The 24,504-nt window shown below is 27.9% G+C and overlaps 1 protein-coding gene across 6 annotated transcripts; it reads right to left on the bottom strand.

The window, feature by feature from the left end:
* Nucleotides 1–659: 659 nt before the first annotated feature.
* On the bottom strand, nucleotides 660–24,176 carry kmr (pleckstrin homology domain-containing family A member kramer). Of its 6 annotated transcripts, none has more exons than XM_015513716.2 (18): nucleotides 17,423–17,889; nucleotides 12,688–12,748; nucleotides 9,552–9,747; nucleotides 9,267–9,480; nucleotides 8,255–9,194; nucleotides 7,907–8,183; nucleotides 5,565–7,634; nucleotides 5,176–5,297; nucleotides 4,897–5,043; nucleotides 3,762–3,854; nucleotides 3,229–3,675; nucleotides 2,827–3,166; nucleotides 2,586–2,752; nucleotides 2,197–2,511; nucleotides 1,828–2,107; nucleotides 1,631–1,762; nucleotides 1,472–1,518; nucleotides 660–1,378 (listed from the first exon to the last, which is right to left on the bottom strand). In XM_015513716.2, exons 1-17 carry the CDS (start codon nucleotides 17,452–17,454, stop codon nucleotides 1,490–1,492), a joined length of 5,862 nt encoding a protein of 1,953 aa, XP_015369202.2. In that variant the 5' UTR covers nucleotides 17,455–17,889; the 3' UTR covers nucleotides 660–1,378; nucleotides 1,472–1,489. The 6 variants fall into 6 exon arrangements, with proteins under 6 accessions (XP_015369202.2, XP_015369190.2, XP_015369197.2 ...); XM_015513704.2 differs by having other exon boundaries at nucleotides 1,472–1,536; XM_015513711.2 differs by lacking the exons at nucleotides 1,472–1,518; nucleotides 17,423–17,889 and adding an exon at nucleotides 23,716–24,176.
* Between the last annotated feature and the right edge of the window lie 328 nt (nucleotides 24,177–24,504).

Consider the following 24,504-nt stretch of genomic DNA (forward strand, 5'->3'; position numbering starts at 1 on the left):
ACAATGGGAAAGAGTCAAAAGCACATTTATTGATATAACATTTAGTTCATTAACACTAAACATACAATCTCCATTATCCAAGCACATTTTATTTGTTGGTCATAAACTTGAACAAGTCTCTACGTTAATATGTAAACACTATTTAAAATTTAATATTTATCATACAACAGATTTGAATGGGTTATAACTTTTAAAATAATAGCTTCCAAAAAACGATTTTCATACCGCCCTTCTATAAGCATAAAAAATGAGTTGTTTAAAAACTAATTGTAAATTAATAGCACATTAGCTCTGGTAGTGAACTTATGTTCCCAAAATGTTGGTGCTATAAAACTTCTGACCCCTATTGGTGGTTGAACATAGAACAATATATATATAAGTATATAAATTAGTCATAGGCTACAACAATTGATTGAAATTTCACATCATCAGACCTCTCTGTTTCTAGTCAATAAAAGAAGAAGACTGAATGATAACGAGTACTTGATACATAAAAGAATAAACGGCAGTTGTCAGTTAATGAGTAAATGCACATATAAATTGTGTTCAGTTCTTACTCAATAGTTAACATCAACTATCAAGGTATTAGTGTATGTGCATGAGATATTCAAAAGAAAAGTACAATCTTTAACTTAATTTTTAAAATTATAAATACAAAATTAGACTTTTAAACATATACACAATGTAATCATATTTATTCATAAAAATGTCTATTCAAGATACAATAAATCTATCCTATCAGTACATAAAATAAGAAACGTAAAGATGAATATACGTTTATACTTCATTTTTTTCATTTTAATATTGGCACAAGTATTTGTGAATAACTAATAAGGAACATGTTTTGATTATAAATTATTTTCTAACAGCTGAAGTAACAATTTATTTATTTAATATTATATATATAATATATATAAAAATTATACATATAATATAGTAATAGTAATATTTTTAATAAAAAATATTTAAATTAAATAAATAATAAATACTAGAACGGTTTTTCCTAAATTGTTGAGGAAATATTAAATAAAACTAAACTTTTTATTTACAAATAATAATAGTAATTAAATTAACTTATAAAGTTATAATACTTTTTTTGTATGTGTAATTCACATTATTAAAACATCAATCTCTATAAAACTATACAACAAAAATTAAAATATTTAAAAAATATTTTTAACAGTTTAAAAGTCTATTTTTTTTGCATTACACAACCTAAACATTTCAGGTACACAACCTAAATATTTTTAGTTAATTTGTTAAGAGTAAAAGTTTTCTCTTTGTTGGTACAATGGAAGAGGTTCTTCTGGTGATAATTCTCGTTCACCATCACCAATTGAACATCGTTTTAATTTACCCACTTGCGCCATAGCATTCACTACAAATAAATTATTAAAAATAAAATATTAGAATTCATTTTTTTTTTTACTCAAGTGTTCAAAACAGCAATAACTAAACAATTTAAACACACCTTCATGCTATTTATCAATCAGTCTCTAGTATTTGTGGGGCTTGCACCTACAACAAAACGTGTGACTACTCAAGCAGGGTAGATAAAAACATAAAAAAACAAAATAAAAATAAAAACAAAATAAAAACTCATGCATTTATAAACCTTATTTTAACTTACAGGCCACTGATTTACTTTTCTCCATAACTTGTTGCGCCAATATTTGATTCAATTGTAACAAATGATCTCTTTGCTTTTTTTCTTCAATCATCTTCTTTCTGCTAACAGTTGTGTATTCATCATTTTCTCCTTCTAAATATCAATTGATCACTTAGTATACATGATGTATTATACATTAAGAGAACAGTAAGTTGTACCAGCAGTAAGTATAGGAGTAGATTCTGACAACATTTTTCTAATAGCTTCAGCTTTGTGCATTCTCTTTTTACGTTCATCTGGTGACACAGGGGCCGATTCTGGTATATAACGTTCTGGTATACATATTTTTCCAGGAGTTCCTAATATACTATCTATAGTTTCTGCACTAAATTTTGTAGGATCAGTCTTGTTCATGGTAGATCGAACCACATCTGGAGCACCGGGCCTAAGAGCTCGCTCCATATCCACATCATCTCGAGCTCTCCAACCACCATCTCTCTAACAATTTACAATTTTAAATAAATATGTATTATTGTTTCATTTAATATAATTTTAAATAAGTAAGCTATTATATTTTGTATATTTACATTGTAAGGTTCTGTAATGGAAAATGGTCTGACACTTGTGACAGTGTGATGTCTGCGTTTTTCTCTTGGTACCAGTCTTTTTGTTAATGACTCATTTTGCTCAATGTTATCATTTTGATCTTTTTTTGATAATTCTTGTACAATTTGTCTGGCTGCTTCACTCTGATACACTGGTGATAAGGGGGCATCATCTTTTGGAAGTATAGATTGATCTCCAACGTTAAAATTTGAATACATATCATATGCGATATTTTCTTGGCTTGTGCCAAATAATTGTTCTTGTGCTGATAGTTTTTTTACATGATTATCTTCAACCTGAAAATAGTAAAAACAGTTAATAAATAATTTCATAATTTTAATAATTATAAATGAAAATAATGTATTCTTACTCTATAGTCAGGTTCTTCAATTACAGGTACACATTTAACACTAACACTTGTTAATGGAAGACCAATATTACCACCATATTTATCTCTATCTCTCTGTCGCCTTTCTGATTCTCGTTTGACAATCCTTACTGTTTTAATTTCTTGTGGCTTTTCTCTTGGAGTGTAAACTAAAAAAAATTGAAACAATTTTAATTATATTAATTATTAACATTTAAAACATTTAATTTTAGATGTTATTTACATTTTTTATCCTCTTGAATTGAATCATCCAAATCTGTTTCAATCCATGAATCATTTGCTGGTCTTTTCTTACCCCTTATTTCATTTTCATCACTATCCATTTGCATAGATAATGTATTTGATTTCTCTGTAAGCTGTCGAACTTGAACACTTAAATCTTCACGTTGCCGTTGTAAATCGCCAACCAGAAGTTGCACTCTTTTGAGTTCAACTTCCAATGCAGCTACAGTTGGACCTCCCGTGCCTGTATCTGGTACACGTCTGGATGACTGCAATTTTTGACGTAAGACTACCAATTCTGATTCTAATCTGGCATTTGACGCCACTGTTTCTTCCAGTTTCTGAAAACATTAAATTAGTATATTAGTTACTTAAAACTAAAATATTAGAATTGTAATATTACCTTTGAATTATTAGCTAATACAGATCTAACTGAACTTAATTCACGTTCTAGTACATGTTGTTGTCTCCTGTAACGTTCTTCCTCAGCTGGACTATGTATACCTTGCATTTTATGCCTAAGGCCACCTAAAGCTTTTTCTAGTAATTCTTTATCTTGCCTCAAATGTAATAAATTTCCAGATTCTTCTAGCATTAATTGATCTAAGTCATATAGTCTATCAACTTTTTCCTGTAGATCGTTAACATTTGGTTTTATTCGTTGCCATTCTTTATTTTCTTCTGCTAAAAGACGTTTTTCTTGTACTTTATCATTGAACTCTAAACGCTCTTTTAATATAGTTGGTGTTGAGAGTCCATCTGGATTTTCAAGTGCAGATCCAGCTTGATACAATGAACCCAATTTTACCATATTATCAACCAGATTAATTAGAGGTTTTCCTTTTTCATACTGTTGAAATTTCATAATAAAGACAATATAGTTTCATACAAATATTATTTTAAACATTTTAATTATAAACCATTGATATAAATTACTTGTTTTTCAAGTTCCAACAAATGTTTTTTCAATTCATCTAATTTTTGTAAGTTTTCTATTTTTGTTGGGGTATCCAGTTCAGTTAATCTCGTCTAAAATAATAACAATAATGTTAAAATTGATATAATATGCTAAAATTAAACATAATAAGACACGTAATTATGAACAAATATATTTTTTAAATTTAAATTAAATGAAAAATATGATTCAATATTATATTTAGAGAATAGAGGGAATGAGTAAATTAGTGATTAATATCAAACAAAAATAATTATGGTTGAATTTTAAGAAGTAAATTACTTTTATTATAGATCAACCTTCAAATCATATAAAAATCAAAAATTCCATCATTTTTTATACTATACAAGAGTGTAACAGGAAGGTCTGACACATGAAATAACTTTTAGACTAATCAATATTTAAAATTTATATATATATATGTGCTACATATATAGTACTATAATATAATTTTTTTATTTTATTTTAGTTTATTATTGAGCAGAGGTTTTGAAGAATGTATTTAATTTACATTGATGCTTTTTATTATTATTATTATTTATTGTATCTGTGTACAGGATAAGTAGTTGAAATAATGTTTAAATTTTCAAATTCAATATTTATTATTGTGAGAAACTGAATATAGTTGGTGTATTTGGAAGGTAAAAATTTAAAATTTCAGTGGTTTTCCAAAAAACCAGAGGAAAAACATAAAGAAAACTTAATATAACTTAGGTTAAGTCAGGTATACAATTATTTAGGTTATTTTTAATCAATTTATACTTTTGGAAATAGATTAAGTTTATCTTCCTGTCACTTAAATAACAATAAAAGTTTTTAATTATTTGTAAAAAATTTACTTATTTGTTTTGCACCCATACTGGTAATTTGATAATCATTTAACATTAATTTATAATTATAAATATTACTTATAAATTTATAAGTTATGATGAAGGTAAATTTTTATTTTCATTTTTATGTAATGGCCATAATTGCATAACATATTAGCACTATTTGTAATATAAATGTAAAAAAAAAAAAAAATACTAATGAAATTTCTAAAAACATAAATTACATACAAATAAATCATTCATAAGCAACTTAGCACGTATAAATGTTAGAATAACTAAAACAAACCTGAGTTTCTATATCATTGTGGCACATTTCCATTGCTTTACAAATAGAAACTCTTTGCCTTCTTAATTGAATCAATAATAAAACTAGTTCTTCATGCGTTTGGCCAAGGAGCTCACCAGCAGAAACTGTCAAGTTCCATTGACTATTCTAATGATTTAAATGTATATAAAGAAATAATAAATTGAAATTAAAATAAAATAAAATAAATTAAAATAGCAATAAAACAAAATTAAGCATAACTAATATCAATTATTTGGGACATAATTTAATATAACTTACCCTTATATTTCTATTGCTGGAATATATATTTTTACTGCCCATTGTTTCATTAATCATTTTATTGATTTCTTGGTATTCTCGATGAACTGGACCTTGTCCAATCGCTGATCCGCAACCGGACACTATGAAATATGATAAACATAAAGTTAAATTATTAATTCATTCAATTTCATACATTACATCACTAATCAGTGTTATTTAATACCTTAGCTTATAAATCCCTTATGTATACATTATATCGATATTGATACTTATAATCATTACTTCAAAAATGTACACATTAATAGTTAACTAATAATATAACTTTTATAAAGTAAATCCTACATATTGTGTAATATATAATTTATTTATAAATTTATATAAGAGGAAAAATGTTTGTATTTAATAACCTGGCGAGCTTGTTGGTGTTTCGTCTGAACGGCAACTTAGCGATGGCGGCCTTGTGTTTGATTCGGCAGGCGTCAATATCACTTGTCTCTCGGAAGTACGACTGTACACGCGCGTTGCACCCAACATCACGGCAGGGACAGTGGACATGAGGTCCCACTGCCTTAACTTCTCCCTGTCCAGTTGCTCCATTGATGGTGGTCGGGTCATCGGATATAGGCCCTCCTCTAAAAAAGACTGGGATCCACTCTTGCATCTACCCTTCTTAACCGACCGATAATCATCTTTATATTCTTTATGACGGTCAAATACAGCTTCATTGACATACATTGCTTCATTTCTTTTGCTATTCAAAATATCTGCGCTTTGACGACCAGTCTTTTTTTCAGGTTCGGCATCCAAATTATCTAAGGACCTTGATCTCAATGGTAGATTTACAATGGCTAATTCAGTTGATCTAGGTGATTTCATTTCTGCTGTACGCAATAATCGAGATATTGCCTCTTTAGGAGAGGTACATTTTCTAGGTTCTAAATTGCAATAAGCACTATCATCAAGCACGCCTTCAAGTGAATGACTTCGACGACGCATTGTAAACCCTTCAGCACCTTGCGGTTCTGGAGTTAGTGATCTTAAATTTCCATTTGAAATATCTGAATAATAATAAGGAGCACCAGGTGCTGGTTCAGAATTTTCTAATCGTCTACTCTCTAAACTTTTACAATAATTTTCATAGAATCTATCACATTCTTCTATATTCTGTTTATCCAGGTAATCATCTAAATTTATATCTATTTCATACATTCCATTTCTACTTCCAATTGAGTCTAAATCCCCATTAAAGGCTGTTTGTTTTTCCTTTTTACCAGAATCTGAATCTGATTCAGAAGCAGATTGTATCAGTGATTCCATTTTTTTTCTAATAGATTTAAGTTGATCGTCTTTATCAAAGTTCATGGGTGGTGGAGAAACTAGATCACTATCTGAAGAATCATGGGTATCTTCATTGGTTGCAGCTCCTAAATAATAAGAAGCTGGTCTAAATGTATCAGATAAACTAAATCTAGGATGACAAGGAGTATCAAGTGAATCTAAATCTTTTGAGGCTTCATCATCAGCATCTGAACTATCTGATTTGATTGAACTGTTAACATTAGTTGAAGATTTGAGAATGTCAGGTAAAATTTTATTTTTTACCTCTGTATAAACTGGTTCATAATTAGAATTAGTTTTATAAGCTATATATTCATAATGTGATTTTTTGTCTAGTTTGGGCGATGGAGCAAGTATAGGCCTAGAATTTTGTGTCATTTCAACATAATTTTCTTGATCTTCAGTATCAACTATCACTAACTTGGATTTAGAAATATCTTCTTCTAATGCTGACTTTTTAGATGGTGTCATAGGCAAATAGTACTGTTCGTCATTAGGATCAGCTTTTTGTCTCAACACATCTACAACTTCTGGATCATCTTCGTCAGTTGATAGTGCTTCAGTGCGCTTTGAATTAGGTATATTAGGTTCAATAGGTTCTGTATCACTAGATGTTTCGTATAGCAGTGTTTCCGTATCACTAAATACACATCGCTCATTTTTCTTTTCAAAATTTGCTAATAAATCTCTAACAGATTGAGGGTTTTGAGCAGTTGAATACCTTATGTCTTCTTTTTTCAGTGAAGAAATTTGTGCTTCATTAGAACTATATGAAGATGACTGAAGTGGTTCTTTCATATCATTGAATTCGAAATTTTTGATTAGATTTTGTATTCCATTTGTTTTCTTACCAAAATCAAACTTCAATAGACGATCAATATCTGGATCTTTTGATGAAAGAACACTACCCATTTGTAAAGTATCATATCCACTGTCTGAATGCCTACTGTCAACTAATAATGTATCGTCTTTAAAATAGGAATTTGTTGAACTTGCAGTCTCGTCAGAAAGATGCTGCTTGACCACTGGTTTTGTATAAAAGTTAATTGTGTTGGTGTATTTTGAGTCTGGAGTGATTTCATTGACATTTTTTACTGCTGACACTGGAGTATCTACTTGACTTTCTCTTGCTTTAACTTCTAGGATAAATAATTTTCCAAAATTGTTAAATAATCCATTGTAAAATACTCTTGCACATGCAGTTAGAGCGAGCTTCGGAAAAATCCTTAAAGGACCATCATCCACTTGTAAATATTGGGTTAAATATTAAGTACTACTTAAAGTTAGTTGACAGAATAAGAAGAATATATTTACCACAAATAAAGGCATTCTACATATTTAGTAATTAGAGCTGCTTAATTTATTTTATATTAAAAATAAGCTGGTAATATAGAATTAATATTAATCTTACCTTCATCATCTGAATAGTTGAAATCATTTTCAATAGTCAAGTCATTTTTAGAATAACTAAAACTGTCGTTGTTATACTTGCTATTGTAGAAATTATTAGTACAATTAACAACAGTTTTTTCTTCATTTTTAAGTCGATTATCAGTTATTTTTTTGTAATATTTGGATAACTCATTTTGAGCTGAACCACGATTAGAAGATCCGGAAGACTTGCGAGTCAAAGTAGATTGAAGCATTCGCTGTTTCCAATCTAAAAGACGTTTCATAGATTCTTCTCTCTAAAAATAAATTTATATATAGTATACTTTAATTTTTTTTAAAGCATTTTTAAAGAATTTATTTAACGAACCTGTTGTGATTTCCGTTCTTTATCTCTAGAGTCAATACTATTTCTTCTTTGTAAACTAGTACTTCTTTTATGGTCATTCTGTTCGTAATTACGCTTATCAGCATTCCTAGCAACTCTAGCGCTAGCTGATCTATTGAAAGAATTAACATATTCACTCCATCTTTTTTCTTGTTCTTTAATGTAGTTTCGATGACTTTTCATTTGTGCGGAAGAAGCATCTACTGGCTCAGCTTTTATATCATTTAGATAAATTCCAAGTTGTCTCAATGATAAAGCAGTTGTGCGATTCAAGTTTGTCTCTTTACTCAAACTCTGAGAAGCTTGTCTCATTTTTTCTGCATATGCATTTTCTGACCAATAACTATCTGAATTATCTACAAAATCTAAACTAGATTTAGGTCTTTTAACATGTTTCACTGTATTGTAATATTCGGGAGATTTATATGAAGAATTTGTGCTTGGGGTTGGTGTCTGATAAGCACGTCTTACATCATATTCTAAAAAATCAGCACTATGGGGTCTGTAAGAATATTTTTTTTCTCTATATTTAATAGGACTTGGTACATATTCATCAATAACTTCTTCATACTCGCTATGATTAAAATATTTGACATCATGACGTCCATATGTATCAGGTGTTCGACGTTCAGAGTTATTTAATTGCGACCTATTTAAATTTTGGACTAGTGATAATGGCTTATACTGAGGTTGAGCTATTTGAGGATGATCTTCTTGTGGTTCAGTTACACGTCTAGGCTTTGGGGGCGCATTGGCATAAAGTGGTTGAGCAATTTGACTGTTTTGAGCTTTGTAAGTTATATCATTATTGTAATATGACCGTGGTGTTGAATAGAAAGATGAACTTACGAAACCTGAATCCATATCATCTAACTTATTAATATATTGGGATCGTTTTGTATTGTTTCGTTCATTGTACCTGCTATTAAAAACATTATTTTAAAATCAATCCCATAAAAAAATGTCTTTTTATTTATTAAATATAAATAATTACTCATAGTTTTGTTGCAGAATTGATGCTAAGCTTAAAGCATTCATCCACTGAACCATAAGCTCTCTGGTATCTGAAGCAAAATAATATGTTCTCATGTTATCATGCTCAGCTTTAAAACTAAATTTTCTGTAAACTTTATCTTCTGAAGGACAACACGGGGATATTTTATATGATGGTAACAATATTGAACCTAAAAGTTTTTCTTCCTCTTCATCTAGATCAACAACCAAATTAAACGAAATCGTAAATTTAAATTTTTAATTAATTTGTTTTAAAAGAACTTACTTTTATAATAAAAAAGACAGTATTCAGATAGAACAAACCATCGTTTCTTCCATAACATTAAACCTTCACTTCCTTGCTTGTAAAGCCAGCCTTGTAATGTAACAGAAGCAGATGGGGGTCTTTTGATAAAAGGCGATTTTAAAGGGCTAGATCCAATCATAGCTCTCCTCATAGGTTGAGTGACCACAACAGAGTTCTAAAAATTATCAAAATTATTATTAAAATGCTTGAGCTTCACATTTTTATTTTATATCATAAGTATTTGTAGAAATTCATCACAAATTTAAATATACAACAATTTTTTGTTCATGTAATCATGTAACAATGCTCAGTGTTACAGTTTATCAAGAGTTGAGTGTCAGATATCTAGGTTTAATTTTCAACAAAAATTTGTGTTGGGATTTACATGTGAATACTTTGGTTATGACTTCATGAGACTACATAGTTTAACCTTTAGTTTTCATAAATTAGGTTATTTATTCAAATTTATAATCTGCATATTTTTAAGTGATTAAAATTAATAAAATACAAAAATCCACTAATTTCAAATACATCTTAAAACAAAAGATAAAAAGTTCAACACAAAATTTTTTAACTGTTACCATATGTAAATGCATACTTTACTATTGTAAAAAAAAATAGCAAAAATAATACATATTTAAGCATATATATATTTTTTTTTAATTGTACATATACCCTCGGCAACATAGGCCCTTGTGTTTAAAGCGAATTAATTAATTACATATTTGTTTAGTTACTAAACGTCTAAACCTAAGTGATAATTATATTTTTGTTTGAAGGTATTTAAGTATATTATGAAGAGGTTTATCGATTATTTTTGCAAAGTTTTTTTTCTGATAATAGATGTAGGGTTTTGTACTGAATATGCTAAATTGTATCATATGTTATAACTTATAACTAGGGCTCGGAAGTTGATGCATTTTGCATTTTTTTTTGGAACTTATTAGACGATGCTCTACTGGCTACAAATCTGTTTCATAAGCATGTGAATCAGTGAATCTGAATAACTAATTTTTATTTTGCTCTTTTTTGCATTTTTTTATGTTTATTACTTTTTAGTCATTTTTTGACATTTTTAGGTAATTTTCCTAAATCTTTAGTCATTTTTACTGATTTCACACTAGTTCCTTTCTTATCGTTTCTAGTCGACCATTATGCCGATAACTTAAAACTTGGAAATTACCACTGGCTAAGATAAGTACCTATTTAATTTCATCTCGACGATTACATTTGTCGTTGTCAACAATTTCAAAAATTTTAAATGGTGAAGAAGCTTCAAGTGAGTGTTTTCCGGATGATTTCAGTGCTGATGATTAGGTACATTTCAGATTTGCCTCAATCACTTAAGTGGACGTAGAGAGAATTTTTTTTCCAATCATAAATATTTATTAACAGATAATCGTTGTTCATTTACTTTCGATAACATAAAATACGCTCTAATTGTACAATGCAATGATTTTAATTTTTAAATAATTTGTAAGCTTTGATAAATTTATAAAAAAAATATTTTTTATATTTTTATATTTTTATTTTAAGGAAATTTTTGTCATTTTTATGTCATATTTTGAATTTTATAGTAAAATAGAGTAAAATATTTAAAAAAAAAGTGTATTTTTATTAATATAAAACTAATTTTTGTAATTTTTTAGGTTATTTTTTGCCATTTTTATGTCATATTTACATATTTTTTTAGGGCATTTTTTATTGTTTTTAAGGTCATCAACTTCTGAGCCACTGAGCCCTACTTATAACTGTTTTAAGAGAAAATAAGCCTGGAACTTAATTATAAGTAAATCAAATTGAGGTAGTATTCAACAAACAAATTGTTCAGAATATTTTTTATTTATTTTTATATTAAGTTATATTAAATAAGTTTAGGAATCCCCTAAATTAATTCATACAATTTTAAAGTATGTTTATGATATTCAAGTCAAAAACCCCAATTTGGTAATTTAATAAATTTTTATCAGTTTTTGCTTTATTTATATTAAATTAGTACATACAGAATAATTAAACATATTTTATTTATTTATTATTTAAGTACATTATTTAAAATGAAAATTGAAAATAATATTACACATGTTACACATATCCCAACAGAGCACATAACTAGGGTGGTTGGAGTGGTTTAGCCTCCCTCAAAAAAAAAAATTATTAATAAACCTTTTATAATTTAACTGTAACAATTTATTTTTTATTTTAAGTTTAAAATCATTTCATATTGTATATGATAAACAAGGATAAACACATATTTACGGTCCACAATGAACCAGTGTCAGTTTAGTAACATATCGTTACTTCATATTGAAAAAGGAAATGAGACTCAAATGAACAGATATTAATAAAATTACTGACAAAAAAAATGAAAATGAGTGAATAAATATTTGTCTTATTTTTGTTTATTTTTTTTATATTTTCAAATGAATATATGGGGATTTGGGGTAGTTGCCTTCATGAGTTACTTTTTACGTAATATCAGGAGGCTACAGCCCTTTCCAAAATTTAAGCCCTAATTGTGCCACAAATAGTAATTTTTTATCTACTATTGGGAATCAAAAGTAACACACACAATAAATACCAATGTATTTTAAAAAAGGTACTATTTTTCTTTGTTGATTGAAAGTATAATCAAACATAAAATGTAAATCTTGTCAGAAATAAATCATAGCATGAAAGATATTACAATCATAGCTAGTCTCCTTCCTACCACTAATATACAAATCACGGTTCAGTGAATCATTACAATATCTTAGGATTTTTTCTTTCTTTTGACAAGAGAAAAGAGTGTACATGTCATGATGGTTTTTTAATACCTATCATAACAGGTGGTCATGTTTTCTGAAGGTACAAGGTCATCTTTCCTAGGAAGAATATAATCTTTTTTAGGTATTTATTATTATGTAATTTCTTATTTTCTACTTGTAGAATCTATTGATTAAAACAATTACATTTGTTCTCTTTGGGAGCCAACATTATATATGTATGTATATATATATTAATAATTAATAATTTGGTTACTTTACTATAACTAAAAATAAATTTAATTAATTACATACACTAAAAGAATCTTGATATTTAACAAGAATTATTTCATTAAATTTGTTTATTTACTTACCTTTTTTAATGTGGCCATTGTTACAACTGTGGAACTTGCTGACGTTGTAGCTGGTTCTACCCTATAATTTTTCAAATATTTAGTTAAATTAAAAAATAAATTATTTAATTAAAAACAATTAAATAAATCAATGGACAAAATTAATAGTTTATAATAACAAAACATCTTAATTACTTTTATTCTTTTACTATAAACCACTCATCATTAAAACATATTTATGTTTTTAGAAATATTTTTTTTGCATAGTTTAAAATTATTACAAAACAACAATTTTAAAATGTTTTATCCTTACAGGTAATTTTTTAAGTTTTAACAACATACCTACCTACTGTTTAAAATTAAATTTTGAAAGAGGAATATTATTCTGTGTATTTCAATACATAAAAATCAAATTTAGGAATAGAAGTTAATGAGTTATAAGTATTTAAATTTAGACAAGCAGAATAATGGACCAACATTTTGCAAATCAATTTTTTTGGTGTGAACTGTGAATAGGTAAATAGCAAAATACCAAATTGAGTATATTTTTATTTCCTGAGCGTATTATATTGTATTTGCAATGATTTGTTTTATTTTTATTTTTGTCATTACCATGAATTGTGGTAGTAACAATGTTCAGATTTTCTACATCAGTATCAATTCTGATAGAAAAATAAATTAAGTTGATGCTTTCAGAAAGTCAAAATTTAATACTTATAATATACAAAAATACTAAAAATACAGACATGATTATTTTTTATATACATTTTAAGTTCAAATTTTGATAAATGCAATCAAAATCTCGAAAATTTGAAAAATATTTTTCGGTATTTTTCAGTTAGAAATTCATAAACATTTTTCTTTTTATGCCTTATAAAAGAAATTTTAATAGAAGATTCCCGTTTAACAAAAGAAAAATTCGTCAGAATTTAACATTCATTTTTTGCAAGCGTTTGAATTTAAAAATTTTACGATATTGCATTTTCATTCACTATTGGTAAATTAACAAATTTCTATCTTTTGATAATATTTTGTTGTAATTCAAAAATGAATAACCATGGAGCTTAACATTTTCACCAAATATTTATATTAGTATTTTTCATACATGATAAAATTTTTAAATTATTTTTTGAGCTTGATTCCCCGGTACCTGTTTACCTGCACCGACACCCTTGAGTTCATTCCCCGGGTCATTATATATTTTTTTCAATGTTTAGTAAAATATTTAGCCTATTAGAAAAACTCAAGAAACACCAAGAGGAGGTTGGTTGACAAGTTTCTCAAAAATGTTGTTTTTAGTTTTTTCATATTCTGAAAATCATTCAATTTTTATTTATTAATTATTTTTTGTATTATATTATATTTATTATTTATTAAATAATTTAGTAATTTGGTAAAAATGTCTATCACATTGTTTTAATAAGTTGGTATCTGCAGGTAATGAGATTAAACAACAATAGGGAATCGACTCACCTACCGCGATTTTTTGACTCTTTTCTAGCTTTATATTCAAATTTTCCAGTGAAATATTGGCATTTTAACAAAAAAATTGTTATGTATCAAGTAAGCCCATAATTTTTGTAATAGCAAATATTGCTTCGGTTATGCTTTAGTAATTATCAGAAAATTTAAATTAGTTTTCAAAATGTTAATTTTTTTTTTTAGCTTTTTATTTTAAATCTTGCTCAACAATTATAATAAAATGCTAATTTATCAAACTAAATTCTTACAGCACCTATATAATCTGGTTTTACTAAGTTTTACGTTTTTATTTCTATCGTATAGAATCAGAAGCCCTCTTACATGTAATATGTGTATGCACCTATTATGTATACCAAGGGTGGCTAACATTAATATGTTTACGAGTCAAAATTTTCAAAATACATTTTATAATTTTATCGTTAATTAGTAAATATTGCTTTTATTATGATAAAACGTGAACCGCATACGACTATGACACAAGCCGCAAGTTGGCCACCCCTGGTATATACTGTATAGTGCTAGTGTATACGTATTGGACTAGGTATACTATATTATAATACAAAAATACAATTCGTTGTAATACACAATACATATAACAGCTAGTACACACAATTCCATAATACAATAATTAATAATAATCATAGATAAATTATTTCGGTAATAATTGATCTATTAATAAGAAAAGTACCAATACTTGATTTTTAATAATTTAATAAATTTTTTCTGAGTGTAATTGTAGAAAACATAAATGATACGTTCATAATGTTTATAACGAACAGAAATAAATTAAAACTCAGGGGTTTCCAATTGTATTATATTTCAAACAGATGTTCATCGTATGTATCGTACGATAATATTCGAGTCGTCCGAGACCAGAATTCTAAAAATATTAGGCTTCATCGTACAATAAACAAGGGTGTACACAAAAAGCCCCATTATAGCAACCCTCCTGTTAACAAGGGACATTTTTACCCCAACATGACGATAATTTGCACATATTTTTACTTCAACGATGTATAGTAGAATACTAAAATACCTATTCATTATTTATAAACTTTAAAAGTATAATACCAGTAGAGTAATTTCCTTCAACATTCTAATATAAATATAACTATTACATAACAATATAACAATTATTAAAATTATGTTCTTTTTTCAAAAAACACAATATTTGGAATAATTACTATGCATAAGTTAAATCAATACAATTATAATGTTTACTACACACATTTTGTGTTAATTGGTATTTAAAAATGAAATGCCCGTACTTGCAAATTCCATAAAATTTAAATCAGCGATTCCTGTCGACTAACTGAATTCAAAATAAATATATTAATAAGATAATAAATCAACAATAATAATGCACTGCTAGATATCGATTTTATTATGTTGATAACGGAGATAATATTATATTTATATCTGACTCAGCACTTATCCCATCTAACCCGCTTCATATCTACCTACCACCTATATAGTATATTTTAGCCTAAGTAATTTTAACGCAGTATTTTTATAAGATATATTATCTATATCTATATTCGTAAAATATATATATCTCAAATATCTAACAGTAACTAGTAAGGGATTTTAGAGCAAAAACACATTATTTCAAACAAAGAAAAAAGAATTAAATGTGAGGTGATGTCTCATAGCTTTTTCAAAATTATATTAAATATGAACGCTAAGTGTATTTCAAAGGAAATATATTTTTTAATTCTAGTATTAAAGCATTTTATAATCAACTTTTCAAAATATTTTTAAAAGAATTTAAAGTTAAAAATATTAATGTAAAAATTTCATAGTTCTTAATCATCATATAAATGTTTGTTTTTTTAATCTATAAAATCAATATATTTTTATTTTGTTTTGATAATAATAATTATTTCATGTCAAATCACTGAATTAAATACAATTTTTTTTTGTTTCAGACAACATACCATAATTGATTTTATTAAATACTACGGTAGACCACATTGTATACATTTAATAGGTAATCGGTAGGTTAGAAAATACACCAAAAAATTTGGTTTTCAGTTTAGTTTTTGACATTTTAAATTTTAGTTTTGAAATAATGTTTCTATAAAAGATTACACAACCACCTAAGTACTCGTTCGAATCGACTTATCAAAAATTTTGCCTGTGCCACTATTCCTGGTTATCCCTCAAGAAGTCAAGACGCTTAAAGCGCAAGTGGTGTCGTGATTTGTTATAAAAAAAAATAACAACATATTAAAATAATAATAGTTACCTAAATATAATAATCAAATAACCATAAAAAGTGGGTGGCTCCTTCCATCACAATAATGTTCCTGTCAATGTACTCTTAGCATGTATTGTTATGTATAATGATACAGATTGTATATTACTTATAAAAATAAAAAGTTAATTAATTAAATAAATTGTTTCATAAATTTATTGCTTCTTTTAAAAAGTTATAAATGTTTAGTGGGCTGGAATATAGCTAATTTTTTTAATTTGCAATAATTTGAATTTCAGATTTATCCACAAGATTTTACTTATTTAGTAATTTTAATTCTGTTATGTTACAAGTGAAAATATAAAACCATTACTAAAACTTTTGTATCGTTATCTTATTTAATTATTATTACTTATTAGATATTTAGCTTATTTCCTACTGTAATTTATTAAAATTTTTAATGAAAAGATAAATATAATTTATTAGGTATACAGTGTATACACTTAATCCCATACATATTACTATGCCAAATAACTCAGTAAAAACATTGAATGTTTCAAAAATATTTCAATACAATTCATATTTCTTTGTTTATGACAATTAATTTATCTATAGTTTACTCTAATCATATTTTACCTAATCAAGATATTAAAAAGTAAAATTTAGGGACAAATGTAGGAAATTTAATTGATGGGTATAATATGTATTTTATAAATAGCATGTTTATACTATTATATTTATTATTATAGACTGTTTAGCAGTCAATACTTATTGCATAGATATAGTATAAATAATAACCATCAACTAGTTGTCTACCATTGTATTGATTAGACGCATAGCGGTAGGTTCTCATTTACATTTTACGTATTTTACGACACCTTGGCACTCATTCATGCGTGTTTGACATATACACACGCATAAAACGGTTACCTACTTATTCAATGTATTATTTTTATACATACTTCAAAAGTAATCAGTTGTGTTACATAGCATACAGTTTACACGGACACACAATACACACACGAATTAAATGGTAATTTGCGATATGACACACAAAATAGCGTTGACTATACTCACCATGACCAGAAATTCCAAAAACAGGGAAACATTGTACGTAGATATATCGTCGTATTCTATGCTGTGATATTAATGGAATGTCGTAAAACCACTCTGGTGCGTTTTTTATTTTTTTGGGCTACAGTATCATTGTATCGAACGGTTAGGTCGTTACACTCGAAGCGAACGCACAATAACATTTTTGGATGGCGCTACGTATAAATCGCAACAACCACCCACCAGACCAATTAACTGAACAAAATATGGGTCACGTGACACTCAAATTATTATTTAAGTAAATTCATCAATTGGGAGTATAATAAACAGCACAAATTAACAATATTAATTTTTCGAAAAAGATAAAACGAATATGAATGCTAGGAAAAACAACTAATGAAGATTCGTAAAGTTAAAATCTATCAATTGAATGTGTAGAACGTTTTAACGAGCTAGTTGCTCGATTATTCGACGCGCGGCACATTGGAAAATGCACTGATCGACTGTGCGAGATTTTCCGTATGTTACCAAGCAATGGAAAAGGGTCCGCATGCGCGCGCGCTAAAAAAAAAGAGGAACAGTGTAGGTAGCAGGTTCGCACATGCGTCTAAATGCTGTGGCCTAGATACACTTGTTGTGTTATGTCGTCTCCGTCTTCGTGTCCATAACCACTGACAAACATAGAAATGGTGAGGTTTCTATAAAAATATATTTATCCTAGAAAAGTATAAGCAGGTATATGATGATGTTGTGAGAATGCGTGAAACTATTCGAATATTAAAGAGAAACTTAGATAAATTGAAAAAAGGAAAGTCAAGTTACTTAGGAAAAAGTTAAGACAAAATCTATATTGAGTAGTTATACTGCACAGTGTTTCTTCTCTAGGTCTAGGCATTTACTACTGAAATAATCTGCGAATTAATACTTTTTCACTGGAAAAATTGGTTATAGAACAAGGGTGGACAGCTGCAGTATACTATACTATATTATATTACGTACAATTCGATTATCAGACTATGAGTGTAAAATGGAAAAAGCAGTTTTGTCTAGGAAAATAACTTCCGGATTATTTTTTTTTTAGTTATACTAATTTAATTAGTTACACATTGTAATTTGTTTATAGATTTTTTAGTTCTGTGATGATTTTAAATTAATCAAAAAAAATGTTACCCATAATTGTTACATAAAAAAAATGAGCGCTGACTAAAAAACTACCCTGTAAACAAAAAATTAAATTAAAAATAAGCATTTATTGTCATTCGATGCCACTATTTTCTGTCTTTAACACACCCGTGCCATTGAATTTTAGACGCGTTCTTTGCCAAACGTACCGATTGATGTAATGATGTAATGAAGCGATAAAAATTTTAAAAACAGATTTGAATTTTTTATCCTAATCATTATATTTATACATAAATGTAATAGATAGGTAGATAAATAAAAATTATTAAGTAAATGACTTAGGACTCTTAGGAGTTATGACTATTATTATTCATGACTTCATGAGTAAACAAATTAATTTCAAATGTAAGATCAAATAATATAATAAACCTAATCTAAAAATAACAAACTACAACTTAAACAGCAAATACCAAAATAATGCAAGTGTGTACCTGACTAATAAATTATAATTATAACGATAACAAGATAAATATTACATATAAATGTATAATGTATCTGTAATTAATGAAGTGTGTTAAAAGATAAAATTAGAAAGGTAATGAGCCGTGTTAATGATGCAACAAAAATACATCTTGTTAAATGAATCCTTAAATAACAGATGAGTGATTTTTAAAATGTAAATAATGTTTTGATATTAAAAGAGAAATCCAGAAGACAATTTTAAAGTTAATGAACATTTAACATTCATTTCAGGAGACAGATATCTACAATAATTACAAGTTTTATTTCTATGCAAACTGCAAAAGATGGATTAGAATAATAATTTGTACTTTGTTATATTCCGGCAAATCTGAGATTGTGTTTTTGTTAAAATTGAACGAGTTGAAAGGTTCTATTTTGGTAATGTTAATGATATTAATATAAAAAAACATTTTAATGTTATGCTTTAATTCAAAATGTTTAGAATATAAAAACATTGAATGTTAGCGCACTACTTTTTTTCTCACGATAACCTACAGGCCACTTATCATAATAACTCCATTCTGCAGAAACAATTTTGTATTATTAGAATTAATATCAAAGTGTTTACTATCAATCGTGTATACTAATTGTGACTAATGGCCTTTGCTGCTGATGTCAAATATTATCAGAAAAAAAAATTTTAATATTTAAAATTGCCCATGTATCGATGTATCATAGAAAATAGAAATATAATAAATTCAATGAAATTTAATGTAGGTAAAACATAGAAAATGTTCTTTAGTTTGTAACTTAAAAGTTTGATAGTAAGTCAATTCACTATAATAATATTAAAGCAGAAAGCTTACAAGATATAACACAAGATTATTTCTACTAAAAATCTGGAAACAAAGTAAATTGCTATGTGCCATGTTGAGCGTGGGTCAGACTTAGATCGAGGCAAAACAAATACCTAATGCATTGACATCCTTAACATTTTAAGTTAATTTTTCATATTTTGTTTTAAATCATGATTGGTAAATGGCTATACATAAAATCGAGCCATCGAGATGTATATACATCTCGATGCCCCTCACATAAAATTCTATGTCCAACGTACCGATTGATATAATGAAACGATAAGAATTCTAAAAACAGATTTGAATTTGCCGTCAAATCTTCTTGAGATTGACCATCTCACATTTTTTATTTTTATATTACTCTGTTTTAATGTATCGATTTTAGGACTTTAAGGGATAATATAAAAAATATGGGAAGATCAATCTCAAGAAGACTTCACGAAAAATTTAAATCTGTTTTCAGAATTCTTATCACTTCATTATTTCAATCGGTACATTGGACATATAACACATCTATAATCCTATGTTGTACGTGTATTAAACAAAAACAGAAAACCGCCACTTCCAATCACTTTAATTGAAATGTGTGAGGTTATTTTTATTGTTCTGATTGAATAGTGTACTAAACTTGCTCCATATTCATTATTCATTCGTTACGATTGCCATTTGAAAAATATTTAGTTTCTTCAATTACTTTAATTTCAACTTGTTAATCCAAAAAAAGTTTAGGCACAACAAATAGTAACAACGTTAAGTAATAATTTACATATTAATACCTATATTAAATATTATTGAATCAAAATTGAATACGACATACCTAATGTTAATAAATTATTATTTATTCATTTATTTAGGCTTGCTTTAAGTTTTAACTTTTAACTTAATAATATTTGAAATTCAGTTAGTAAATAGTTTCTTCCAGAAATTCCTGTGAAACTTTTATTATTTGTCATGTATCAAATTTTCCTATTGTATTAGATAACAGATTGGTAAATATCATTATAAAGAAAATAAACTTAATTTATTTTACTAGTTTACTAAATAATAAATATATTGCATATACACGATATTGACGATTACATTTATTTATACTCATAATTTTTGTATGTTTTTTGTATAAATCCAGTACCTACAAATAAGAAAAATACATATTTACAAAATACAAACAAATAACTAAAATTAGGTATTGAATACTTGAATTAAAACAAAAAAGTTGAGTATTACTATATCCAAATAACTAACCTAACAATTTAATATATACTAAATATAATGGGTGGACATTACATTATTATTTATTACATTGCAGTGCTGCAAATTGCAAATATCTTTACATGACCTTGTACTTGATGTTTTATAAACATAATAATATGTATATAATAATATGTACATAATATATATATATATTATATATACATATATATTATAATACAATATGTACATTACCAGCGTACAATATGTTGGTCGTTACTCATTAGTATTATGCGTCTATGCTTTTACATTTACTTAGAATGATGTGTATTATTGTTAAACAACACGGATGTTTATTATTTGAATAAGGATTAGTGTCCATCCTAAATGACAAATTTTCAATTCCTGAAATACGAAAGTTCTATACGACACGACATAAATATTATCCAAGATAAAAAAGTGTAAAAAAAAAAGTGCAAATAATAAATATAGTACCTATATTAAAATATATCGGTGATATCTCGGATAATACAATATAAGACGCATTCGAGGGCGCATGCATTGTCTCCGTCTTACAAACGTATTACATAGAAAATCGTTGAGTTCTGAATAATTAATTTAACTTTGTTCTATTTAATTTTTGAGAGAGTCGACAAATTACCAAATGTAAAAGTGAGTAATAAGTATCATTGAAAGGTTTTTTGATATTTTTATTTTAAAGCAAGTTACGAGCATTTTAAATTGGTAAATTTTTAGCACATTTTGAAATGATCAAATTCGCCCTAAAATTGAAATATAAAATGGCTCTAAATAAATATGATAGATAAATTCACTGTAAATATAAAATGTCTTATAATAACGATACAAGTATTCTACAGACATAAATACCAAAAGTGATTTAACTTTCCTTGTACCATTTTTCGAACATAAATAAAAATGTTCAAACCAATTATCAGATTACTGATTATTACTAAATCTGGATTATAAATTCACGTAAATTAATTACTTATTATAAGTCAATGCACATAATGATTTTTAGTAATTCTATAAAATGTTCCAAACCACGCTGGGCTGGGCAAAAAATTAGCTTTTAAACCACAACATAATTATACTATTGCCTTATTGGAGTCACTTAATTATTAGGTAGATAACATTATAAGTTGATTAAATATTTATTTATTTTAATTTATTGCGGACATTAAATATCCATATGAATTATCCAATCTATAAATAATATAATCGCCGTAACAGAATGTGAAAAATAAGTAGGTACCTACTACCTACCGAATTTACTAGGCTAAATGTTTTTATTTTATAATTTTATTGTGATTTCACAATACGGAAATATTTATTACAAGTATCTATAACTGTCAAGTTCTGTAAACTACATTGATTGCATGTTATAAAAGTATAAATTATTAGGTACAATATGTTTTAATGTTGTATTATTTTATTCCAATGTTTTTTATTTATTTTACGAATTTATAATAATTTTTGTTTATCCATTTATTGTTCTTTCAAAAAAATTTGTACCACACTCTAATATTCGCTTATAAATTATATATAATATATTTTTTTTATATAAAGTTATGTTATGTTAAAAATTATAGATGAAAGATACCGTCAAGTATCTATCATATAAAAATTAATATTCAACCAAAGAATTTGTTTAATCATCATAATCATTTTTAAGAATTGAAATATCTTATCCCTCTCTTAGTCTTTATCCATACATCATGACAGCCTGCAGGAATGCGACATCTCCGAGAGTCAATTCCTTTCAAAAAAACACGTACTGCATAAAACTGAGAATTGAAGGTTCGAAATATTAGGCTGAGGCAGGTAAAAAAATACCAATGTATACCAATTTCAGTCTTCAAACCACCTTATGTAGAACACTGACTGCAGACTACAACGAATGAGCAATATTAAAAGTAAATTTTACTAATTTTAAACGTTGTATTCAAATAGATAGCTAGTTCAGTAGTTCTCAAAACTTAAAAATTGTATTATATTTTAGAATATATAGTTAATAAATTATAGTTCAATATTCCATAATACAATTACAGAAATTACAAAAAATTTCAGCTGCAACATTTTAGCAAACCTCCGAGAAGAACACACTGCAGTTACCGCAGATTAACATAATATTATTCTATGATTACGACTAATACTCTACAGCCTCGGGGCATTAAAGTCTAGCTATACTCCGTGCGCACACACACCCAGAGTCATCAACCTTGTCACAGGGAATGCAATTACCAGTGTTTGGAATTCAGTATTCACTAGGAAATTCTGGATAGCCGGTTGGTGGACGGCTATGATTTCTAGGGGGCAAACTGTTCGCATTCCAACACACGCTCGCGAGCACGCAGACATGTACACACACACACACACACACACACACACACACACACACACACACACACACACACACACACACACACTAAAACAACATATTACTACTACCTAGTACCTACTGTAATACTATACCCGTGTCAGAAACTAAATGCAAGTTTTTAGGAAAAATATTTTTTAAGCATTTTCAGTCTAATCAACACGGGGTGGTAAACATCCAGGTTGTAGAACGATTTATCATTTACCTATATATTATTATTATTACTATGTAATAGGCATATGACATCATAACTAGGTAAAAGGGGAGGTGTTTAACAAAGGTACGCTTACCGTTCCAAACGTTCACCGGCATAACAACGAACGATAATCCTACACGTTAATCCTGTGATCTGGCACTGTACTGAACACGAAACAAATATCACGAACACATTACACGCACATCCGTTGCACTGAAATCGGACGGAAAACGAAATTCGACGTACGTGTATAACAATATTACAAATATAATATAATAACGGACGTATAAAAAAAAACCGACATCGTACGAATTTCTGATAGGTACGACGATGATAATGAAATATATTATATTAATATTTATGTACACACGCGGCGCGCGCACACCACTAAGCGGACGTACGAAGGAATTTCTAGTTTCGACGGAGTGCCGAGTGGGGTTTGGGGTAAAAGGAAGAAGAAGGAAATAATAATAATAATAATAATAATAACGAAAAAAATAATATTCGTAGCCGGAGAACGCAACGAAGAACTAACAGTGCAACAACACACGGCACTATGTACGGTGCCTTGTCAGCAGTGGCGGCAACGGTCGTCGTGCGGCAGTGGCGGTGGTGGGAGTGCACGGCGGCCGTGATACGCGTTGCGCGCGCTCGTCGGTCGTTCGACAAACTTGTTGAACCCAAAAAACTGGTTGTCGGCGGCGAGAAGGCACGCCACGGAGTAACGCCGGGGTCGCCTTATTATTATTATTATTATTATTATAAGACTCTTTGCACGCGGGCCACAAAGAAACACGCCGGCAATAAAATATTATTACTGGCTTTCCCCCCCACACCCCCTCCACTGCAGACTTTGACTCTCTGGATTTCCGCTCCAGGACGG

Source organism: Diuraphis noxia, unplaced genomic scaffold (assembly GCF_037042655.1).
Source record: "Diuraphis noxia isolate RWA-SAM2 unplaced genomic scaffold, SU_Dnox_SAM2 contig0002, whole genome shotgun sequence".
In the NCBI taxonomy this organism is placed as follows: Eukaryota; Metazoa; Arthropoda; class Insecta; order Hemiptera; family Aphididae; genus Diuraphis; species Diuraphis noxia.